General features: G+C 34.2%; 1 protein-coding gene across 3 annotated transcripts in view; it reads right to left on the reverse strand.

The window, feature by feature from the left end:
- LOC126777847 (chloride channel protein 2) overlaps positions 1-18638 on the reverse strand; it is a 72917-nt gene that overhangs the window by 26974 nt on the left and 27305 nt on the right. For all 3 annotated transcript variants that reach the window (XM_050501078.1, XM_050501077.1, XM_050501076.1), the window contains 3 exons: positions 1665-1827; positions 951-1073; positions 430-558 (listed from right to left, as the gene is read on the reverse strand). In XM_050501078.1, the coding sequence (XP_050357035.1) occupies positions 430-558; positions 951-1073; positions 1665-1827 (415 nt within the window). The remainder of the gene's footprint in view (positions 1-429; positions 559-950; positions 1074-1664; positions 1828-18638) is intronic.

An 18638-nucleotide genomic window follows, 5' to 3' on the forward strand; every position in this document is an offset into this window, starting at 1 on the left:
TTCAAACCGGAACGCAACAGTACCAAGTACTTTTGATTTACGGTAGAATATCTGATAAGTAGGTAATAATAATAATAATTATAATATCCTGGGACATTTTTCACACACGGCCATCTGATCCCAAATTAAGCTCGTACAATGGAAACCAGACAACTGATATACTACATATACTACTTTTCTTTTGTAAATCCATACTTATATAGATAATTACACCCAGACTCAGGACAAACAGACATGTTCATGCACACAAATGTCTGTCCTGGGTGGGAATCGAACCCACAACCTTCGGCGAGCTTACCCAAAGCCTTATCACCAAATGCGAAACATAAGTTTAAACGTAACAATATACGTTTAACATTGTTTATATTTAGATATAAAAGTATATTGAAGTAGAGCTGTGAAATGTAAAAATATTAAATAAGGACATACCGATACTCTGGGCGGCAACAATGTGGACAAATCCAGCTGCGAACAGGATGAGGCACACGGGTAACGAGACCCACGCTACGTATTGACTAAATGTTGACGTCGCTAAATCTTTATACATCCACATGCGAGCTGAAAACATTAATACCACAAAGAATGTAGTTGAAATTGTTTATTACCCAAAAGTCACATAAATTAAAGTTTCTACAAATGTAAAATTATTAATAATCTTCATTTTGAAAGTTCACGGTTTATATTAAGGTAATTATTTACCTGATTATCCTGAAGAAAGCATGAAAGAAGGTAACATTTTAATCATAAAATTGAATACGGGAAAGATTTTTATTATATTTTTCAACATGCCACTTCTATATTTATATGGTTTTATTAAATACTACAATACACAACATAAATAAAGTCCAATTTAATAGAAGTAGTTACTTAGTTACAATTTTTTTATATGATCATGTACATTGATTGGCCAGAATTTTATCAAACCATTCTAAGAATAGTGATTGTCTTACCGTTATTACAAACTGCAATGCCCTTGTCCATGGCGAAATTGAGAACAGCCATGATGATACCCAGCAACGCTAGGAACACCCAGTCTTCACCGAGTTTCGCGAACGTGTGCCTCCAAACGTATCCTAACAAACTTCATGTCATTGATTATTTACCATTAAGATTTTGACCGGGAATACATTCTCTATCGATTAAACAAGTCAAGAAAGAAGGTTATTAAAACAAAATGGATATAATTAGAATCGTTTAAAAAGTATAAAATATTGAAATATTTGATATGTTGTTGCTTCTAACTTATTATATTTAAAATAGAGATAGAGGGTCAGAGAGATATATATAACTGCGTTGGTTATAACACTGCAGATAAAAAGTACTGGATTTCTCAGTTAAGAAGTTCTCAATAGTAGCTTGTAGTTTGGATGTTATTGTTTTTATATCAATATTTATATTAGTACTGTGTAATGTTAACTTTACTACCAATAATTTAAATTAATGCCGCTTCTTGTTAAGTCTCCAAGAACGTAGTTTTATTAGATGTTGGTAATGTTAACACTCCTGTGCCTCTCGTTCGCTTTTTTTATATATAATATGTATAGTTGGTTAATCTCCCTTGAGAATAATGGTATTCGTGGCTGATATCGTACAGGAGAACTTCATAATCCTCATTAAAGTATGAATTGATTGTAATTTCATACAACATATCTTTACTGGCTCACCTATTACTTTGAAGAATTTCCCCCTGGGTCGATGCTTGCCCGTCGCCTCGAGTTCCTTCTGCCGAAGTTTGTCATCTTTCCGTCTTCTTTTCCGAAGCCTTCTGAGTCTTCTCGCTTCTTCTCTGGCCGCTTCACTTAGGTCGCGTTGGTAGCGACCATACATCTAAAACAATATTGAGATAAATAAAACAAAAAAAAAAAGTTTTCACGTAATAGTCAATTATTTTGATCGAAATCGAATTCTCTTCAAATTATTATCAAAGTAACAGGTCCAGGCCAGGCCCACTCCTGGGCTAAGTCCTTTTGATGAGATAACTATACATCAAGCATATCATCTGACATATGAAGGTTTCCTGGCAAAACTTCCTCACCAACGTGCAAGTGATTAATTATAAAATGAAGCACATGAAAATTCTGTGTTACATGTGCGGATTTGAACCCACAATTTTCGGTCAAAATTTCTTTTTCTAACTGAACCATCACGGCACTTATTAATCAAGAAATTGAGTTCCAATTATTATTAATCACTTCCTGTATAATTAACTCTAATATAAGAGTGTATGACTATAATACCACAACACGCTTTCCTCTTTCTATTATCTCTTCGTGATCCATACTATCATTAATTAATTAGTTTTATTCTTAATTATTATAAATTATTTTACTATGTTTTAATTACTAGATTATTCAATCAAATGAAAAGGTGTAAATAAGGAACTAGGGTCAGTAACAATTTCATCTTCTAACTGAAGTTAATTTCGAAACTGCGGCTGAAATCTAAGCTAACCTTGAATCCAGACTGTTTGCTATAGATACGAAACAGATAATCGCAAGTGTGTTTACGAAAGATAAATGATTGCTACTTAAGCAAGTAATACTAAGACCATGAAATGATAATTAAAACTAAAGTAGGGTATAGACAATTAATACGCTAACTTAAATACTTTTTTTGGGTTACGTACATAAATACGATTTAAAGGATGGTTATTACATTTATATTATTTCATATTAGTCTATTGTAATATTAAGCTCAGTGACGCTTGGCAAAATTTAAGTCTCTAATAATCGTGTTTAAAACTTGAATAAAATAACATTTCAGATTTGATAGATTCTAAGAAACAATTTATTAATTATTCAATTTTTGGCCCGTATTATATGTATTTTAATTAGATAGATATATAGCTTTTAATGTGTGTGTTAAATATTAATGTGATGTTTTTTAGGTCTGTAGTAAGGTACGTAATCTTATTAGACCAGTTTTAGAATCACCACACGATCACGCCTAACCCAAAAGTCGATATAGGTACAGACCTAATTCTTGCGATTTTTTTAAATTCCACGCGATATTCTTTATTTGTTTTATGATAGTCTAATTATAATAATTCGTTTTTACGGTACAATAACTTAAATTTAGTTATATTATTTTAAATAAATATAATCGCTGTTCTACAACGGTCTTTAAGCATTTATATAAATATAGAAAAAAGCAAGTACGGTTGTTTTTTATTGTATAGGGTAGGTGAATGAAAGTGGGCCATCTGATGAGAAGTGTTCAATAATGCGCATAGACAGTTACATTGTAACAAATATTAACCATCCCTTACATCGTCAATGCCCCACCAATCTCATAAAGTGTGATTTTATTTCCTTTTTGCCTGTAGTTACACTGGCTCACTCACGCTCCAAACCGGAAGTCTAGTATTAAGTATTGCTGGTTGGCGGTAGAATATTTGATGAATGGGTAGTACTCAGTCGGGCTTGTACAAAGCCTTACAACCAAATAAACACAAAGAGGGTAATAGTGTTATTACAAGCCATAATTGTTACCAATAACAATATACAGACAAGGCTATTATATACAGGCAATTTTGGGGTGAGTTTCACCCACTTATCAAAAATTCTAATGCTAAACATAAATATTGTGTATAAGTAAATGAAAAATAAAGAGCTTTCATGTTTTATTAAGTCGGTAAGTATATATAATTTATATCCTAAATAAATAATTAATTAATTACTTATTCAATTTATAAGTAAGCGAAAACTGCAACGAGTCCATTCTCTCATTATGATTCACATTTCAAAAGTGGGCGCTTATCAGATTTATTATTTTAATTTATGATTATTTCTCTAAAAATGAGGCTATCGCCGGATATTATAACTGTTATAAATACATTTATCGCAAAATTTAAAGTATTAGTCAACTAGAACATTTCATTATATATATATATATATTTTTATAGAATAGGAAGGTGGACGAGTATATGAGCCACCTGATGGTAAGTGGTCACCAAACGCCCTTAGACATTGGCATTGTAAGAAATGTCAACCATCGCTTATAGCCAATGCGCCACCAACCTTGGGAACTAAGATTTTATGTCCCTTGTGCCTGTAATTACACTGGCTCACTCACCCTTCAAACCGGAACACAACAATATCAAGTATTGCTGTTTTGCGGTAGAATATCTGATGAGTGGGTGGTACCTACCCAGACGAGCTTGCTCAAAGCCCTACCACCAGTATAATAATATTATATATATAATATTATATATATATAATATATATCACTGCAAGTATCACTGAATGGAAGAAATCGCCAGGAAATTGCATGGGCTGGATGGAAAATTTGTCACATGTGTATCGACTAATCACCATTGTAGCAGCGTGGTGGAATAAGCGCCTAACCTCAAACAGGAGCCCTTAGCCCAGAAGTACTATATTTGTATACAGGCTGATATTTTAGCTTTTGTCATGTTTTCGTGTAAAAATTAAGTAATTTTTCTAGTCTATTTCACAGATTATTTTACATATTTATCGTTTCTATTGTTTAAACTAAAAAAATATGCAGTATTCATTTGTTACTTTTTTCTAAATGACCTAAACTAAATGTTTGATTAGTTACAGGGTTCTCCCCTGTTTGCCAGTTTTATAATATTTTTTTTCACAAGTAAATTGTCGATGGCCAGCAACTTATAAAACCGTATAGTAGTTTTGTCTCGCAACTAGGCGATGCCCCGCTTTCCTCTTGCGAAGAATTTCTACCGACTCTCGCCGCTTTCCTCATGGTGTTTTCCTTTATTGCTGACCACGAGAATAATAAAAATGAAGCTACATGAAAACCTCAATGCTGCGGATATGACCCTGGCCTGAAGACTGCTATCTAAATCATTGAAAGATAGCCGGGTTATATTGAATTCTTAACCCCTAAAATCCGACGTGGATATGTGGTTTTATTATTATTGACAAGTATCGTATGAGGGCACGGGTAACAACCCGTGAGGGTACATCTGGTTTTTAATGAATATTTTGGCACGCTAGATTTTTTAGCGAAATTAAAAAAGGGACGAAAGAGTGAGCTCACGAGTTCCACCACTGGGCCATCAAGGGCTTATTACTTTATACTCCAATTGACATTTCTTCGGATCGCATACCATGCATATAGGTACGCTCACTATAAACAGGAACTACTGTGTGTTCGGTGGTTCTTTGTACTGGAATCTTTATTTTTAATAGAGTATATTTGCTTCGAATGACGCATCTCAATAACGCCTCATCAATACTTCTATTATCCGTAAGATAACATAATAATCCCTAAGATATCATAATAACATTAAAATTTAAATAAAGACAAAATAGCTCTAAACAGTAAAAATCTACATTGTATAGCTACCTAATAATATTAATTTTAATATAAGCATCGTCGGGTCGGATTTCAAACCAATCGGACCTGTGAAAGTTGGTAAAACTTTAAGTTGTTAAAACTTTGGTCCTTTTGTCAAATAGCATGCGATCGTCTAAGGCCTGAACGGATCTTCATAATTTATATTTAATGACCATCGAGATCACATCAGGTTTCCAACAGAAAATACAACATCATAATCGGTCCAGGCGTTTGGGAGCCACGATGCCACAGACAGACACACAGATACATATATACACCCCTCTTTTTATCGGGCGCAAGTTCAACACCCACAGGTAAAAATGACATGTCTATTCTAACGCCAGAACCACTCAGCGTCACATTAAAATATATAGGAGCGTATTTTTATTATTACAAATGCTAGTCTGATAGGAGCCTAAGCGGCACAGTTTCAATGCTCTTCGAAGGTGTTAAATAAATTAACATTATCCAATGTCATTGGGTTCATGCACGAAAAGTTACAACTGTAAATATAACCTTTTTGATTTATTTAATTCATTATTGTTATGCAATGTAGTAGATTTTTTTAGATAGAGTTAATTTTAATACGAATTTGTTACTAATATTATAAATTCGAAAGTAACCTTTTTTGAATATCACCAGATATCCTGTTAATATTTTATTTTCAGGCCGTAATTGAGCCACCTAATGGTATGGTTATCTATTGCCCATAGGCATTGAAACTGTTAGAAAAAGTAACCATCCCTTATATCATCAATGCATCACCAACCGTGGGAACGAGATATTATATTATGGATATTATATTATGGGGGTGTAATTATCTATATAAGTATGTATTTACAAAAGAAAAATGGTATATGTAGTATATCAGTTGTCTGGTTTCCATAGAACAAGCTCTGCTTAATTTGGGATCAGATGGCCGTGTGTGACTAACGACCCAGGATATTATTATTATTATATTATGCCTGTAGTTATACTGACTTCCTAATCCTTGAAACCGGAATACAACAAGACTTAATTTGGCGGTAGAATTGTGATAAATGGTCTATCCAGATGGGCTTGCACAAAAGCCTACCAATCAATGTACCTGTACAAAAATATAGGCTAATATATAAATTTCGGGATATGGGATACATTTAAAGTATTTTCATTCCGATATTTGTTTGAACTTCATTTGAACATTTCAATATGAAATTAATTCAAGGTTATTGTAAATTGCATGTCGTAAACGTAAAAGACGCTCTTTGTTTTGAATAACTATAGCTCATCCGCTAATAGTGAAACGTTAAGATTGTCCTATTATAATTTAAATATTTCACCTTATGTATAATCACGACTCTCGGAGAGCATTATAATAATATTCTAGCATATACCGACGACTTTGTAAGGAATTTAAAGGTTACCGTCCTATCAGAATAGGTGTGAGGAAATAGTACACTTGTGGTGCGTGATTTTTTTTTTATAGAATAGGAAGGCGGACGAGCATATGGGCCACCTGATGGTAAGTGGTCACCAACGCTCTAAGACATTGGCATTGTAAGAAATGTCAGCCATCGCTTACATATCCAATGCGCCACCAACCTTGGGAACTAAGATTTTATGTCCCTTGTGCCTGTAATTACACTGGCTCACTCACCCTTCAAACCGGAACACAACAATATCAAGTATTGCTGTTTTGCGGTAGAATATCTGATGAGTGGGTGGTACCTACCCAGACGAGCTTGCACAAAGCCCTACCACCAGTATTATAATGTACAGTAACAGTACAGTAACAGCCTGTTAATGTCCCACTGCTGGGCTAACGCCTCCTCTACCTTTTGAGGAGAAGGTTTGAAGCTTATTCCACCACGCTGCTCCAATGCGGATTGATATAATACACACGTGGCAGAATTTCTATGTAATTAGACACATGCCGGTTTCCTCACGATGTTTTCCTTCACCGTCAAGCACAAGATGAATTATAAACACAAATTAAGCACATAAACATTCAGTGGTGCATGCCCGGATTTGAACCCACGATTATCGGTTAAGATTCACGCGGTCTTAACACTAGGGCCATCTCGGCTTCGGTATTATAATGTACCTCAGGGTAAATTGGATAGCTTTAAAGTTGACTAGCTACTCGCGACTTATATTGGACAATGCGCAAACACAGATGCCATGGAGACAGGAAAGAGTTTAGTTCAGGAACAACGGCTTTACGTGCTTTCTGAGGTACGGCGATGTATGCATTGACAATTTCCAGACCCGGGCTGCTAATAAGAATTTCTCGACTGTTAAATCCAATAACTTTTTAATGGTTCGACCCGGTGTTTTTACTACTCGAAATCTGGAACCTAGGCCACTACGCTAATGGGACAGACTATATATGTATAACTATACATTTCTCTTAAGTAGTTTTCAATTATTTCATACGCTCCTCGCTAACAAAAGTTTTCAAATAAATTGCGTTAATTGGCTTTAATTGCGTCATTAGTTTGTTAACAAGATATTTGCTTTTAAGGCAATGTGTGGCGAGAACGTAAAAGTAATACTAGATTAGCTCACAGATTAAGATGTTTCGTTCACCTTGGGAAACGTAAGACAGACAAATATTTGATTTTACAATATTAACAGAGTAGTCAAACAACAGATAAGATATTAGATTTTGGATTAGACGTTTGCTCTTATTTTGAGTAATTCAAATATTTGTAAGAACAGCGCGAGGTCATTTATCAAGATACTAAACACTCGCTATTTATACAAATGCAGCTGTTATGCACTTGTTTCGCTAAGCTTTTTTACTTGCTCAAATATACCATGTAAATACTAAGCAAAGGCTTTCTCTCCTATGAAGGGGATTTTTGTGGAACCTCTACTAATCTCGCTCTTTTGCCTCAGAACATTTTAGCATGGCGCGATCTTATATGGCGAAAAAAATCTTTCTCTAACTCCGTATACGCTTATAATAATACAATAATAATGGCAAAAAATCACGAACATATACCATAATGCAAAATTGTAAGTTAGTACATTCGATTTAAATATACTATAAAATGAGAGATTCCATTGAATATAATAATGTATTCTTCAGCAATATCAATGGGTATAAATACAATGCACAAAACATATTATAGTACAAAAGTGTATGCACAAATATAGGTGCACTCTCTTTTCCTTTACTCTCATAATCCATTGGGACGGCAAAACCAATAACTTTTTATTCTGTCCCCGGTTTTGAACCTCGCGACCTTCAGCCTTACATCTAGCCACGAGACGAACGAGGCAGTCAGTAAATTGTGTAAATTATTAAATAAATTATCAAAGATTATACATACTATAAAATTATCTTAATAGCTTGAATACTTGGTCACGTAAGTCAATTTATAATACCTTAAGATACAGCTTCAACGTCCTCGACAAGAGCGTGTGTTTCCGCTGCATCTAATCACAATTCTGTTAACGCCACTATTTTAATTCGATACGATTTTCAATTTACCTTATTGATTTTATCTATTGTATTCATATCGGTGTGAATAATATATGTATAATTCAATCGTTGATGCGAAATCGATATGCAATACCGATGCAGGAAAATCTATAGACCCTGTCGAATTCAACGGATATGACAGAAGGACATTCGATTTATGAAAGGTTGCACTTGGAATGAATTTTAAAACGTTTTTGGATAATGCATATTATAATTTTACTCTCGAGTTCGCTGGCGTCTGAATTCAGAATTACTAAGAAGGATTTATATATTCAAACTTTTATCTTCTTTATCACCTTAGGGGTTACATTTTCAATAAAACTAGGTGGTACGGCCTTGTACAAGCCCGTCTGGGTAGGTACCACCCACTCATCAGATGTTCAACAGCCAAACAGCAATAATTAGTATTGTTGCGTGCCGGTTTGAAGGATCAGTGAGCCAGTGTAACTACAGGCACAAGGGACATAAGATGTTATGTCGTTCCCAAGGTTGGTGGCGCATTGGCGATGTAAGGAATAGTTAATACTTCTTACATACAACCTATGGGCGGTGGTGACCACTTAACCAAATACCTATAATAAACAAATTAAAGGATATTTGTAAGAGTCTTAATTTAATTTAATGGAAATATGTATAGTAAGTAATGGAGGCATATATAGGCTGTTTTTTTGTTAATGTTTTGTAAATAAATATATGTAATGTAATATAGGTGCATTAATTAAAATAAAATATATAATCTGAATACATTGTTTGGCGTGTTTCTTTTGGAAAAACATGTTACTTAAAGTAGATAGAACGCGTTGGAGACAGATAAATTATAACCCGTGCCAAAAGATTAGCATTGTAGGAAATAATCAAACACGATGCCAATCCTGCATCATGTCCCATCAAGTCCTGCATGAAAAACCTGCATGTACTTATGTCAATTTACGTTATAAAATAAGTTGCAAGTTCCTTTGTTATGCTGTAGAATCCCCGTGCTGCACGTGGAAAAGTAATCTCACCTCCCCCCCCCCCCCAAACAAAATTAACTAATCTAACTTATTCATATTAAGCATTCTTTATCTAATAGGAACTGTATAATACAAAAATAAAAGTATTTATAAGTAGTTAAGTGAAATAATGTTTTACTTCACCGAAATAATTATTAATCAAGGGAATTAGTAAATCGCTTAAGGATTTTTTATCTTTACTCCTTCCATTGGAATAGTTTACCATAACAATATACATATATTATTAATTTATTGTTTTTGATAAGACAAACAAAGGTTACAAAACCTTAAAACTAACCGGATGGTAACCTCTAAATTAGTCGATGCGGAATCAATTAGCGGTTTTCCTAATTAAAGTCACGTAGATGTCATGACCACACATGCAAATCAAGATACAATTTTCCTTGCTTACTATTCGAGACGTACTAACTGCCACTTTGCACTAATCGAATTCATTACAGCTCAGATTGGCCTCACAGTCTACAAAGCCCTGCCGCCATAGCCAATCCGCCACGAACCTTGGGAACTGAGATGTTACGTCCCTTGTGTCTGTGGTTACCCTGGCTCATTCACTCTTTAAACCGGAACACAACAATTCTAAGCATTGCTATTTGACAGTAGCATATCACGGGCTTGCACAAAGCCCTACCACCAAGTAAACGATGCTTATTTATATTATCTGAGTAATTCCGAATATATTTTTATATAAGTTACAATCATACTTTTTTCTTTTTTTTTAATCGCTGGAAAAACGCGTTACGCGTTTCCCCCATGGAATAGAGGAGGGGTATGTGGGGCTCGCCGGTGTCCAAGGCGCCAATTGCGTCTAAAAAACCAGCGGTATCCTTTTTGTCTTAATGAGGAGCGCCACGGGATCGCTTTCTCATGCTACCGTGACGGGACTTACAATCAATACCTTGCATTATATTATATATAGTATCAATTCCTCGTTTGCGTCAAGAAAATGTGGGATTTGGTATTTTTCAAATGATGTTGCGATCGGCATGTAAATTATATGCTATGATATAATTTGTAAGTCACGATTTGTTTGTTCTTGTACTTAATATTCAAGCAGAGGTGACGACATCACGTTCGTTAGAGATCACTTGATCATGTTATAATAATAATATCCTGGGACTTTATTCACACACGGCCATCTGATCCCAAATTAAGCAGAGCTTGTGCCATGGAAACCAGACAACTAATATATTACATATACTACTTTTCTTTTTGTAAATACATACTTATATAGATAATTACACCCAGACTCAGGACAAACAGACATGTTCATGCACACAAATGTCTGTCCTGGGTGGGAATCGAACCCACAACCTTCGGCGTGAAAAGCAGGTATCTACCAACCACGCCAAACGGCTCAATGTTGTTAATGTTACAATATTAGTAGTATAAGCAAGGATCATCTGATGGTAAGTGGTCACCACCGCCAATAGACATTGGTGCCGTAAACATTAACCATTCCTTACGTCACCAATGCAAGATTAACCTTGGGAACCAAAATGTTATGATCCTTGTGCAAGTTACAATGGCTCACTCACCCTTCCGACCGGAATATAACAATACTAAGTGTTTGGCAGTAGAATTTGTCTTGAGTGGTACCTAACCACTGCTTGCACAAAGCCTTCCAACAAAGTAAATATTATTTGACAAACAACGATGGTACAATTTATTCAAATACGAGAAGATAAATAAAAATGCATAAACTACCTGATTTAAGATCTTTAAATATAAGACTTAAGCATCTGTTACTAAAGTGTGTTTGGTTTATCGACCTATTCATAAGATTAATGAAACTTAAAGCTAAACGAACTATAATTCTACCGATTAGACCTCATAAACTCAGTAGTTAGATACAAAATTGCACATATCAAAGCTGTTCATTTAAAAACTTTCAAACTTTTTTTAAAATATTTATTTCATATAAAAAAAATATATTGATTGGCAACAAAACTCAATTATGACTGTAAGTCAACTTCCTACACTACAGTACTATGTAACCGTATATATGTTGCAAAACCAGGATTTTTTTCAGTAAGACTATCAACAGTACAGTAACAGCCTGTGAATGTCCCACTGCTGGGCTAAGGCCTCCTCCCTTTTTGAGGAGAAGGTATGGAGCTTATTCCACCACGCTGCTCCAATGCGGGTTGGTGGAATACACATGTGGCAGAGTTTCAATGAAATTAGTCATATGCAAGTTTCCTCACGATGTTTTCCTTCACCGTATAGCACGAAATGAATTATAATCACAAATTAAGCACATGAAAATTCAGTGGTGCTTGCCCGGGTTTGAACCCACGATCATCGGTTAAGATTCACGCGTTGTCACCACTGGGCCATCTCGGTCGGATCGGGTGCTAGGCATATAAAAGTAGCCTATATCATTCCTTGATATTGTAGCTTGCTTCATATCAAATTTTAAGCCGGTTCAAGCGTGAAAGGGTAAAAGACAGCGGCATTTCGTATTTATAAGATTAGTATATAAGGTAAGGTAGGTATATGAATTTAGTTATTAAATAAACTTGTATAATCATTCTTCACGACTAGCGAGTATATAAACGGCACGTTCAAGACGTGTACTATCGTAAAAAAATTAACGCCATATTATTACGACAGCGTATTAATGTATTTGAAGATTTATCTCGTTGTAATTATTTTGTATCGAAAACATTTGATAGAAATTTTAAATTTGAACCCATTAATCTCAACTTACTTCATACTATGTATCGATTGTATGTAGTACATATTTATATATCAGTAGGTGAAAAAGCTTATTAATTTGATGTAGGTAAGCTTATAAAGTTGTGGGTCCCGAGACCCTGGGTTCATACCTTGGACCAGTCAATTTATTCTCAGTAGTCTGGTGGTTGTAAGTTGGCAATGGATACTGCCTTTGAAAGCGCCTGAAAATTTTCCGGTCGTTTCGGAATTGCCAACCCAACGGATTATATGTGTAAGGGAATATAAAGAGCACAAGTGTTTGCACATACTTGTGCACTATAATAGGTCCTGGCTAACTTTCAAGCAGTATCTACTCGGACCAACACTTATGGATTTAATTATTAAGAATAATTATGTATTATCGTTGTAAACTGTTGTATTTGTTATAGTTTTTTTTTATTGAATAGGAAGGCCGACGAGTATATGAGCCACCTGATGGTACGTGGTCACCAACGTCCATAGACATAGGCATTGTGAGAAATGTTAACCATCGCTTACATCACCAATGCGCCACCAACCTTGGGAACTAAGATGTTATGTCCCTTGTGCCTGTGATTACACTGGCTGAGTCACTCTTCAAACCGGAACACAACAATACCAATTACTGCTGTTTTGCGGTAGAATATCTGATGAGTGGGTGGTACCTACCCAGACGAGCTTGCACAATGCTTTACCACCAGTGGCCCATATATAGTAAACCCAGTAATTGTGTCACCGGATAACTCAAGGGAAACTCGTCTAAATTAAATCACACTCAAGTTTCAGAATCTCGTATCGTTTACCGTGTGAGCGACTTACGACAATTGCTTGAACAATTGTGAAATTTACCTCATCACGCCGTATATCCTTCCCTCCCACTGGATGCCAATGCTGTGAATTAACTAATGAGGGAACGAGACGGATCAGGTGTTAATGATCCCGACATCTAACGTATCTGCTCAATAGTCTACGCCACAGATTAAATAACATAACTTGAAGAATAAAAAAAGTTGATCGTGGGGAATTTAAAGAAACAGAAGACAAAGTGATTTATTATGCTTTATTATTTTTTTTGTAATTAGTTTAACAATAGCACGGCGTCTATATAATGGATTTAATGAAATTTAAAACAACCATGGTTCTAGGTATATGCATATTATAATTAAGAACGCAAAATAACTGTTCCGGATGAACACACTTCGTTACTCACTCATGAAATATTGATTACCGACTTACGTTAATACATTATTTTAATTTCAATTTGAGAAATTCTCTTTAGATTTTAAGTATATATATTTAGTTCACACAATAATGACCCTTAAGGTAATTGATTTATTCGTTAAATATCTTTATGAATGGTATGGTATATCATGATCGCACTATGATTTAATCAAAGGAGGTCGGGCCATTCTTTCATCCCAAACAAGGAAAAGATTCAATTAAACCACCTAAACTAAATTGTCATGCGTCAACAGGAAATAACGTCTTGTGGTCAGGAATTTAGACAATAACGTGCGTATGGTGAGTATGCGTTAATATTAATTTTCCCACTGCAACTTCTTCACTTTGACTTTTACCACTTCAAGGTCTAATGAAATATATGCATCATATTAACACATATTTTTCGTAACTGGGCTCTATCTATCATAAGGCCTTTTGGGTTCTGGTAAAATACCAACGGCTTATCACTTATACTAACACCAAAAAAGAATACATAGTATTATGTTCCGCATCAAAGTGTGAGTGACCACAATCTAATAACAGACACAAGGGATAACTTTGTAGCTCCCAAAGTTGGTGGTGTTATAAAAAAAAAAATCTCAAATAAATATTCCATGTCATTTTGCTAGAGCAATTTAGTTCATTGCTTATATACTGCTTATATACCTGTAAAAACGATAACATAACCAGCAATCTGAGTAGGTAATCCATATCTACTAACAATGCTTATATAATGTCTTCGTTTCCTTCCATCAATGATAAAATGTCAGCAGGCAGGTTATCCTTCAGATATTGCGTGATCCCCTTCATTACTGTCAAGTTCAAGAGGATCCACGTAACGGACAGGATTCATATCCTAGTGAGAACCTACAGTTATATTTACCTAAGCTGAAGCGACTGTTACAAGGTTAAAAAAAATTACCGAATTTAAACACAGGAAGTGTAATATGATTCAGCAAATAGGATTGCGGAAGTGATACGTCTTTACAGAAATGTACATATTCCTGCAGACTGTCCGTTGCAGAAATATAAAGAATGAAAATGCAAAAAATATTTGACATATAAATGTCAATTTATGTTCAATAATTATCAATTTTATATGTACTATTTAAATGAAGAATTAAAATGTAATAACTTGTAATTCAGTTAAAATAGTTTTAATTTATAATTTAAGTTAAATTATTTGCATGTCATAAATATAGTGACTAAACATGTATATTATGTTTAAAGCAAATAAATTGAATTGAATTGAAAACTTAAACATTAATAATTTTGTCTACGACTTACCAAAATAATTTCAATTTCCGAGAATTATCAAAACAACTTCCCCAAAAGGATGCTAAAGAAATAAGTTGTGGTTTACTTTAGGAAACCAATTCAGCATAGTTATCTCTGTTTGACCCTGTCTCGTCAGGTCTAATGCTCTTGACAGTGCACTGCACGCAACACCAGGCATTACCGCATTGAGGAAACTATAATGAGATGACCACGAAGATTCCTTGACTTTGCTCTTAAACTTGTCCTTTTGATTATATTTGAAATGTTTTTTTTTTATTAACATGTTTTATGATAGCATGATAAAGCAGTTTTATATTTAAGATATCGTTGCCTTATGAATACTTCCTTTATGTTTTGATGAACATGACAGCCATAATTGTATGATTTTTAAAATTTTGACGCATCTGTTACCTATTGGCTACGCTAGCTACCAAATTATTATGTATAAAAATATTTTTTAATTATCTTATATATTCTTCAACATCAGAATAAACGTCGTAAAACAATACATTTTCCCTGTATAGAATAAGATTTTGGCGTAATAATTTAAACGGAATAATAGTTTTTGTGAAAATTTGAAAAAATTGCATTAAATAATATAAATATGTTTCGATATTTAAGTATTTCGCTATATAATCTTTACAATAAATATGGTAAGACATTTAATCCGTTAACAGTTAATAATTTCCTGTTGCCAATATTTAAAGAAACAGTTGTCTAAGATCGAACACACCAATAATATCACTGCAGCAAAAAATGGTATTGCTTAATCGACAAGACCTTGGAAGATCGACTTAACTAGAATATAATGGATATATTTTGTAGAACGTATCACGCCAGGCTTACCACTTAGTTATATTGAGAGTTTTTATTCTAATAAGTAAAAAAAATTATATTCAATGTTTCTCTAATTTATTTGATTGAAATACTTGCACATAAGGTAGGTTTGTCGTACGATGTGTATGTGTGATATCGTCGAAGTAATGCGAGGAAATAGTTTTTTAGAATAGAGAAATAGGTGCTAGCATTTACCATCGGATACTCCACTACATAAATGGGAACCCATCCAATGAGAAACGGTGAAAGAGTTACAATAATTATAAATTCATCATGTGTTAAGAGATAACAATATGTTTACAAACTGATGTTAAGTGGTCACCAACACCCAGACATTGGCAATGTAAGAAGTAATAACCATTTTTCACATCGCCAATGCGCCACCAACTTTGAGAACGAAGATGTTATGTCCCTTGTGCTTAATTTAGAAGTCTACAATACAAAGGTATATTGTAATAGTACATAAATGAGTGCACCAACAGCGCTCTCTTTTTTCCGATCACGTTGTTTTCGAAACATGGGGGAGTTTGTGTTAATTTTTTAAACTGAACATTTCGGGACACCCCCGATTTGATTTCGGTATCTGCAAGGAAGTTAATCACTAGACTACGATACACTTAGGTTTTTTCAAACACTTAAAATAATATGAGACTAATAAAATATACAATTTAATATATATGAGTCTATTTAAGATAACTTGTCGAAGTAATATAACATAACCAGTTACGGAGTCATTAACACTAAATACTTCACCAATAAAAACTCAAATTATTTTAAGCGTCTAAGTGTTTTATTTTATAACAGATTTACATATATATTTAAAACTACTTCGTGAATAATACGAAAGGAATCGCCTATGACTTGTTTATATGCCTTTTTATTTGTTTATATCAACCAGCTGTTCTTTGCAACTATCAGAGTTTTTTTTTGTTTAGATTCCGTAATTTACTAAAGTAACAGCCTGCAAGTGACGCTTATTCAGTGTGGATTGATGAATACATATGCGACTGTTTTTCATAATACAAATGAAGATTTCCACACAATCCTTTCATTCATCGCTGAGCACGTGATGAATTTTAAACACAAATCACGCAATATATATTTGATCACCACTAGAACACCGTGGTTTTTACCGTTAAATCGTAATTTAATTGTCTATGTCATTATCATGTTTCCAGTATATGTTTATGTCAAATATCATTACAATCAGTTCTGCGGTTTTATCATGATGAGGTAACAAACAAACAGGCAAAGTTAATTTAGTATGGTGGTTAATAGTATATTTTACCAGACCTGACAGATGATATTGGCATATGCAATTTAATATAAGTTAATAGTGATTAATAATAAAAGTTTAGCATTATTTGTTGTATGCAGGCTGGCAAGTGAGCCACCTGATGGTATTTGGTCACCACCTCCCACAATAATTTTTTTTAAGGAAATTATTGGCACTGAAAGAAATATTGACCATACATCGCCATCGCGATGGGAATGGGATCGCCTTGGGAACTAAGATGTTATGTCACTTTTGCCTGTGGTTAAATTGACTCATTTACCTTTTTCAAATTGGAATACAACAACAGAAATCAATACTATTTTGCGATAGAATCAGTGGTGAGTAGGTGGTTCGTACCAAAAGTATAAATTAGAACATAATAAATAGATAAATAAGAAATTCAAAATTAAATGTAGTACTCCTGTTATTGGCAATACAGTAAACGATATTGTGTTGTGTTCCGTTGAGTTACACAATTCATTATACTATTTGTTGATATAATTGGATTAATTATATCTCAACAAATAGTACTTGTAGTTAGTTAAATAATCTTTTTTTTACAATAAAGGAGACAAGAGCGAAGTCTATCCAAGCCTATCTATCTTTTTTTTTATATATTTCCGGGAGGGCAAATGACTCCACTCCACCTAATGGTAAGTGGTAGTAGAGTCCAAACGCGAAGACGATCAGTACAGTCGGGAAAAACGTTCTCCACTAGCCGCCCCCGCCTAGCCGGCCCGCAACATGCCGTCTTCACGCCTCGTTTGAACGAACCCAGATTCCCCGGTATCTATGAGTGAAATCTATCTTTGCCTAGAAGTGAGAGAAGACTGACTGTTACTTTACTTTATGTTTATTAAATATTATAATTAATTTCAAATAATGTGACGATATCCGTTATGTGTTTACATATCTAGTTATTGTTTAATTGCATACGATACGAACAGTCTCGGTCACTATTTACTAGAACGTATATACTATCAACATACTTGATTGATAATTTATAATTCATTAAATATTAATTATTGCTAATTGTTTTAGAAGGGAGATGACATATAACCTGTATAAAAACATAATACTAACGATTTCTGAACATCTATATAATATAGATTATGGTTGGGAAACCTGCCTAAATAAAAGCACCTAAATGTCCTCCTGCTTCACAAAACACTAATACACGTGAGCTAGAATTTCATCTGACAGGTTTTCCTTTACAGTTACTGTGATCATAGGTTATTAAGCACAGAAAAACTCAGTAGGACCTGTCCAGATTTGAACCCGGAACTTCAGCTAAGATCCTTGTGAAGAAATTCTCAAACGTCACATTCATCAGGTTTTAGTTTTTTAAGCTAAGTAATGAATTATTCATAAAACTCGAGAACTATACAGTTTTAACGAATTATCTGCTTGTGATATCGATTTTTTTTATCACAATTAACAGCAATCACAAATAAGCCGAAGTCAAACACGGTTGAACATCACATGATCAATCAGAGCGTCGAATATTACAATTAGTACCATTAGA

Source organism: Nymphalis io, chromosome 24, assembly GCF_905147045.1.
Source record: "Nymphalis io chromosome 24, ilAglIoxx1.1, whole genome shotgun sequence".
Taxonomy (NCBI): Eukaryota; Metazoa; Arthropoda; class Insecta; order Lepidoptera; family Nymphalidae; genus Nymphalis; species Nymphalis io.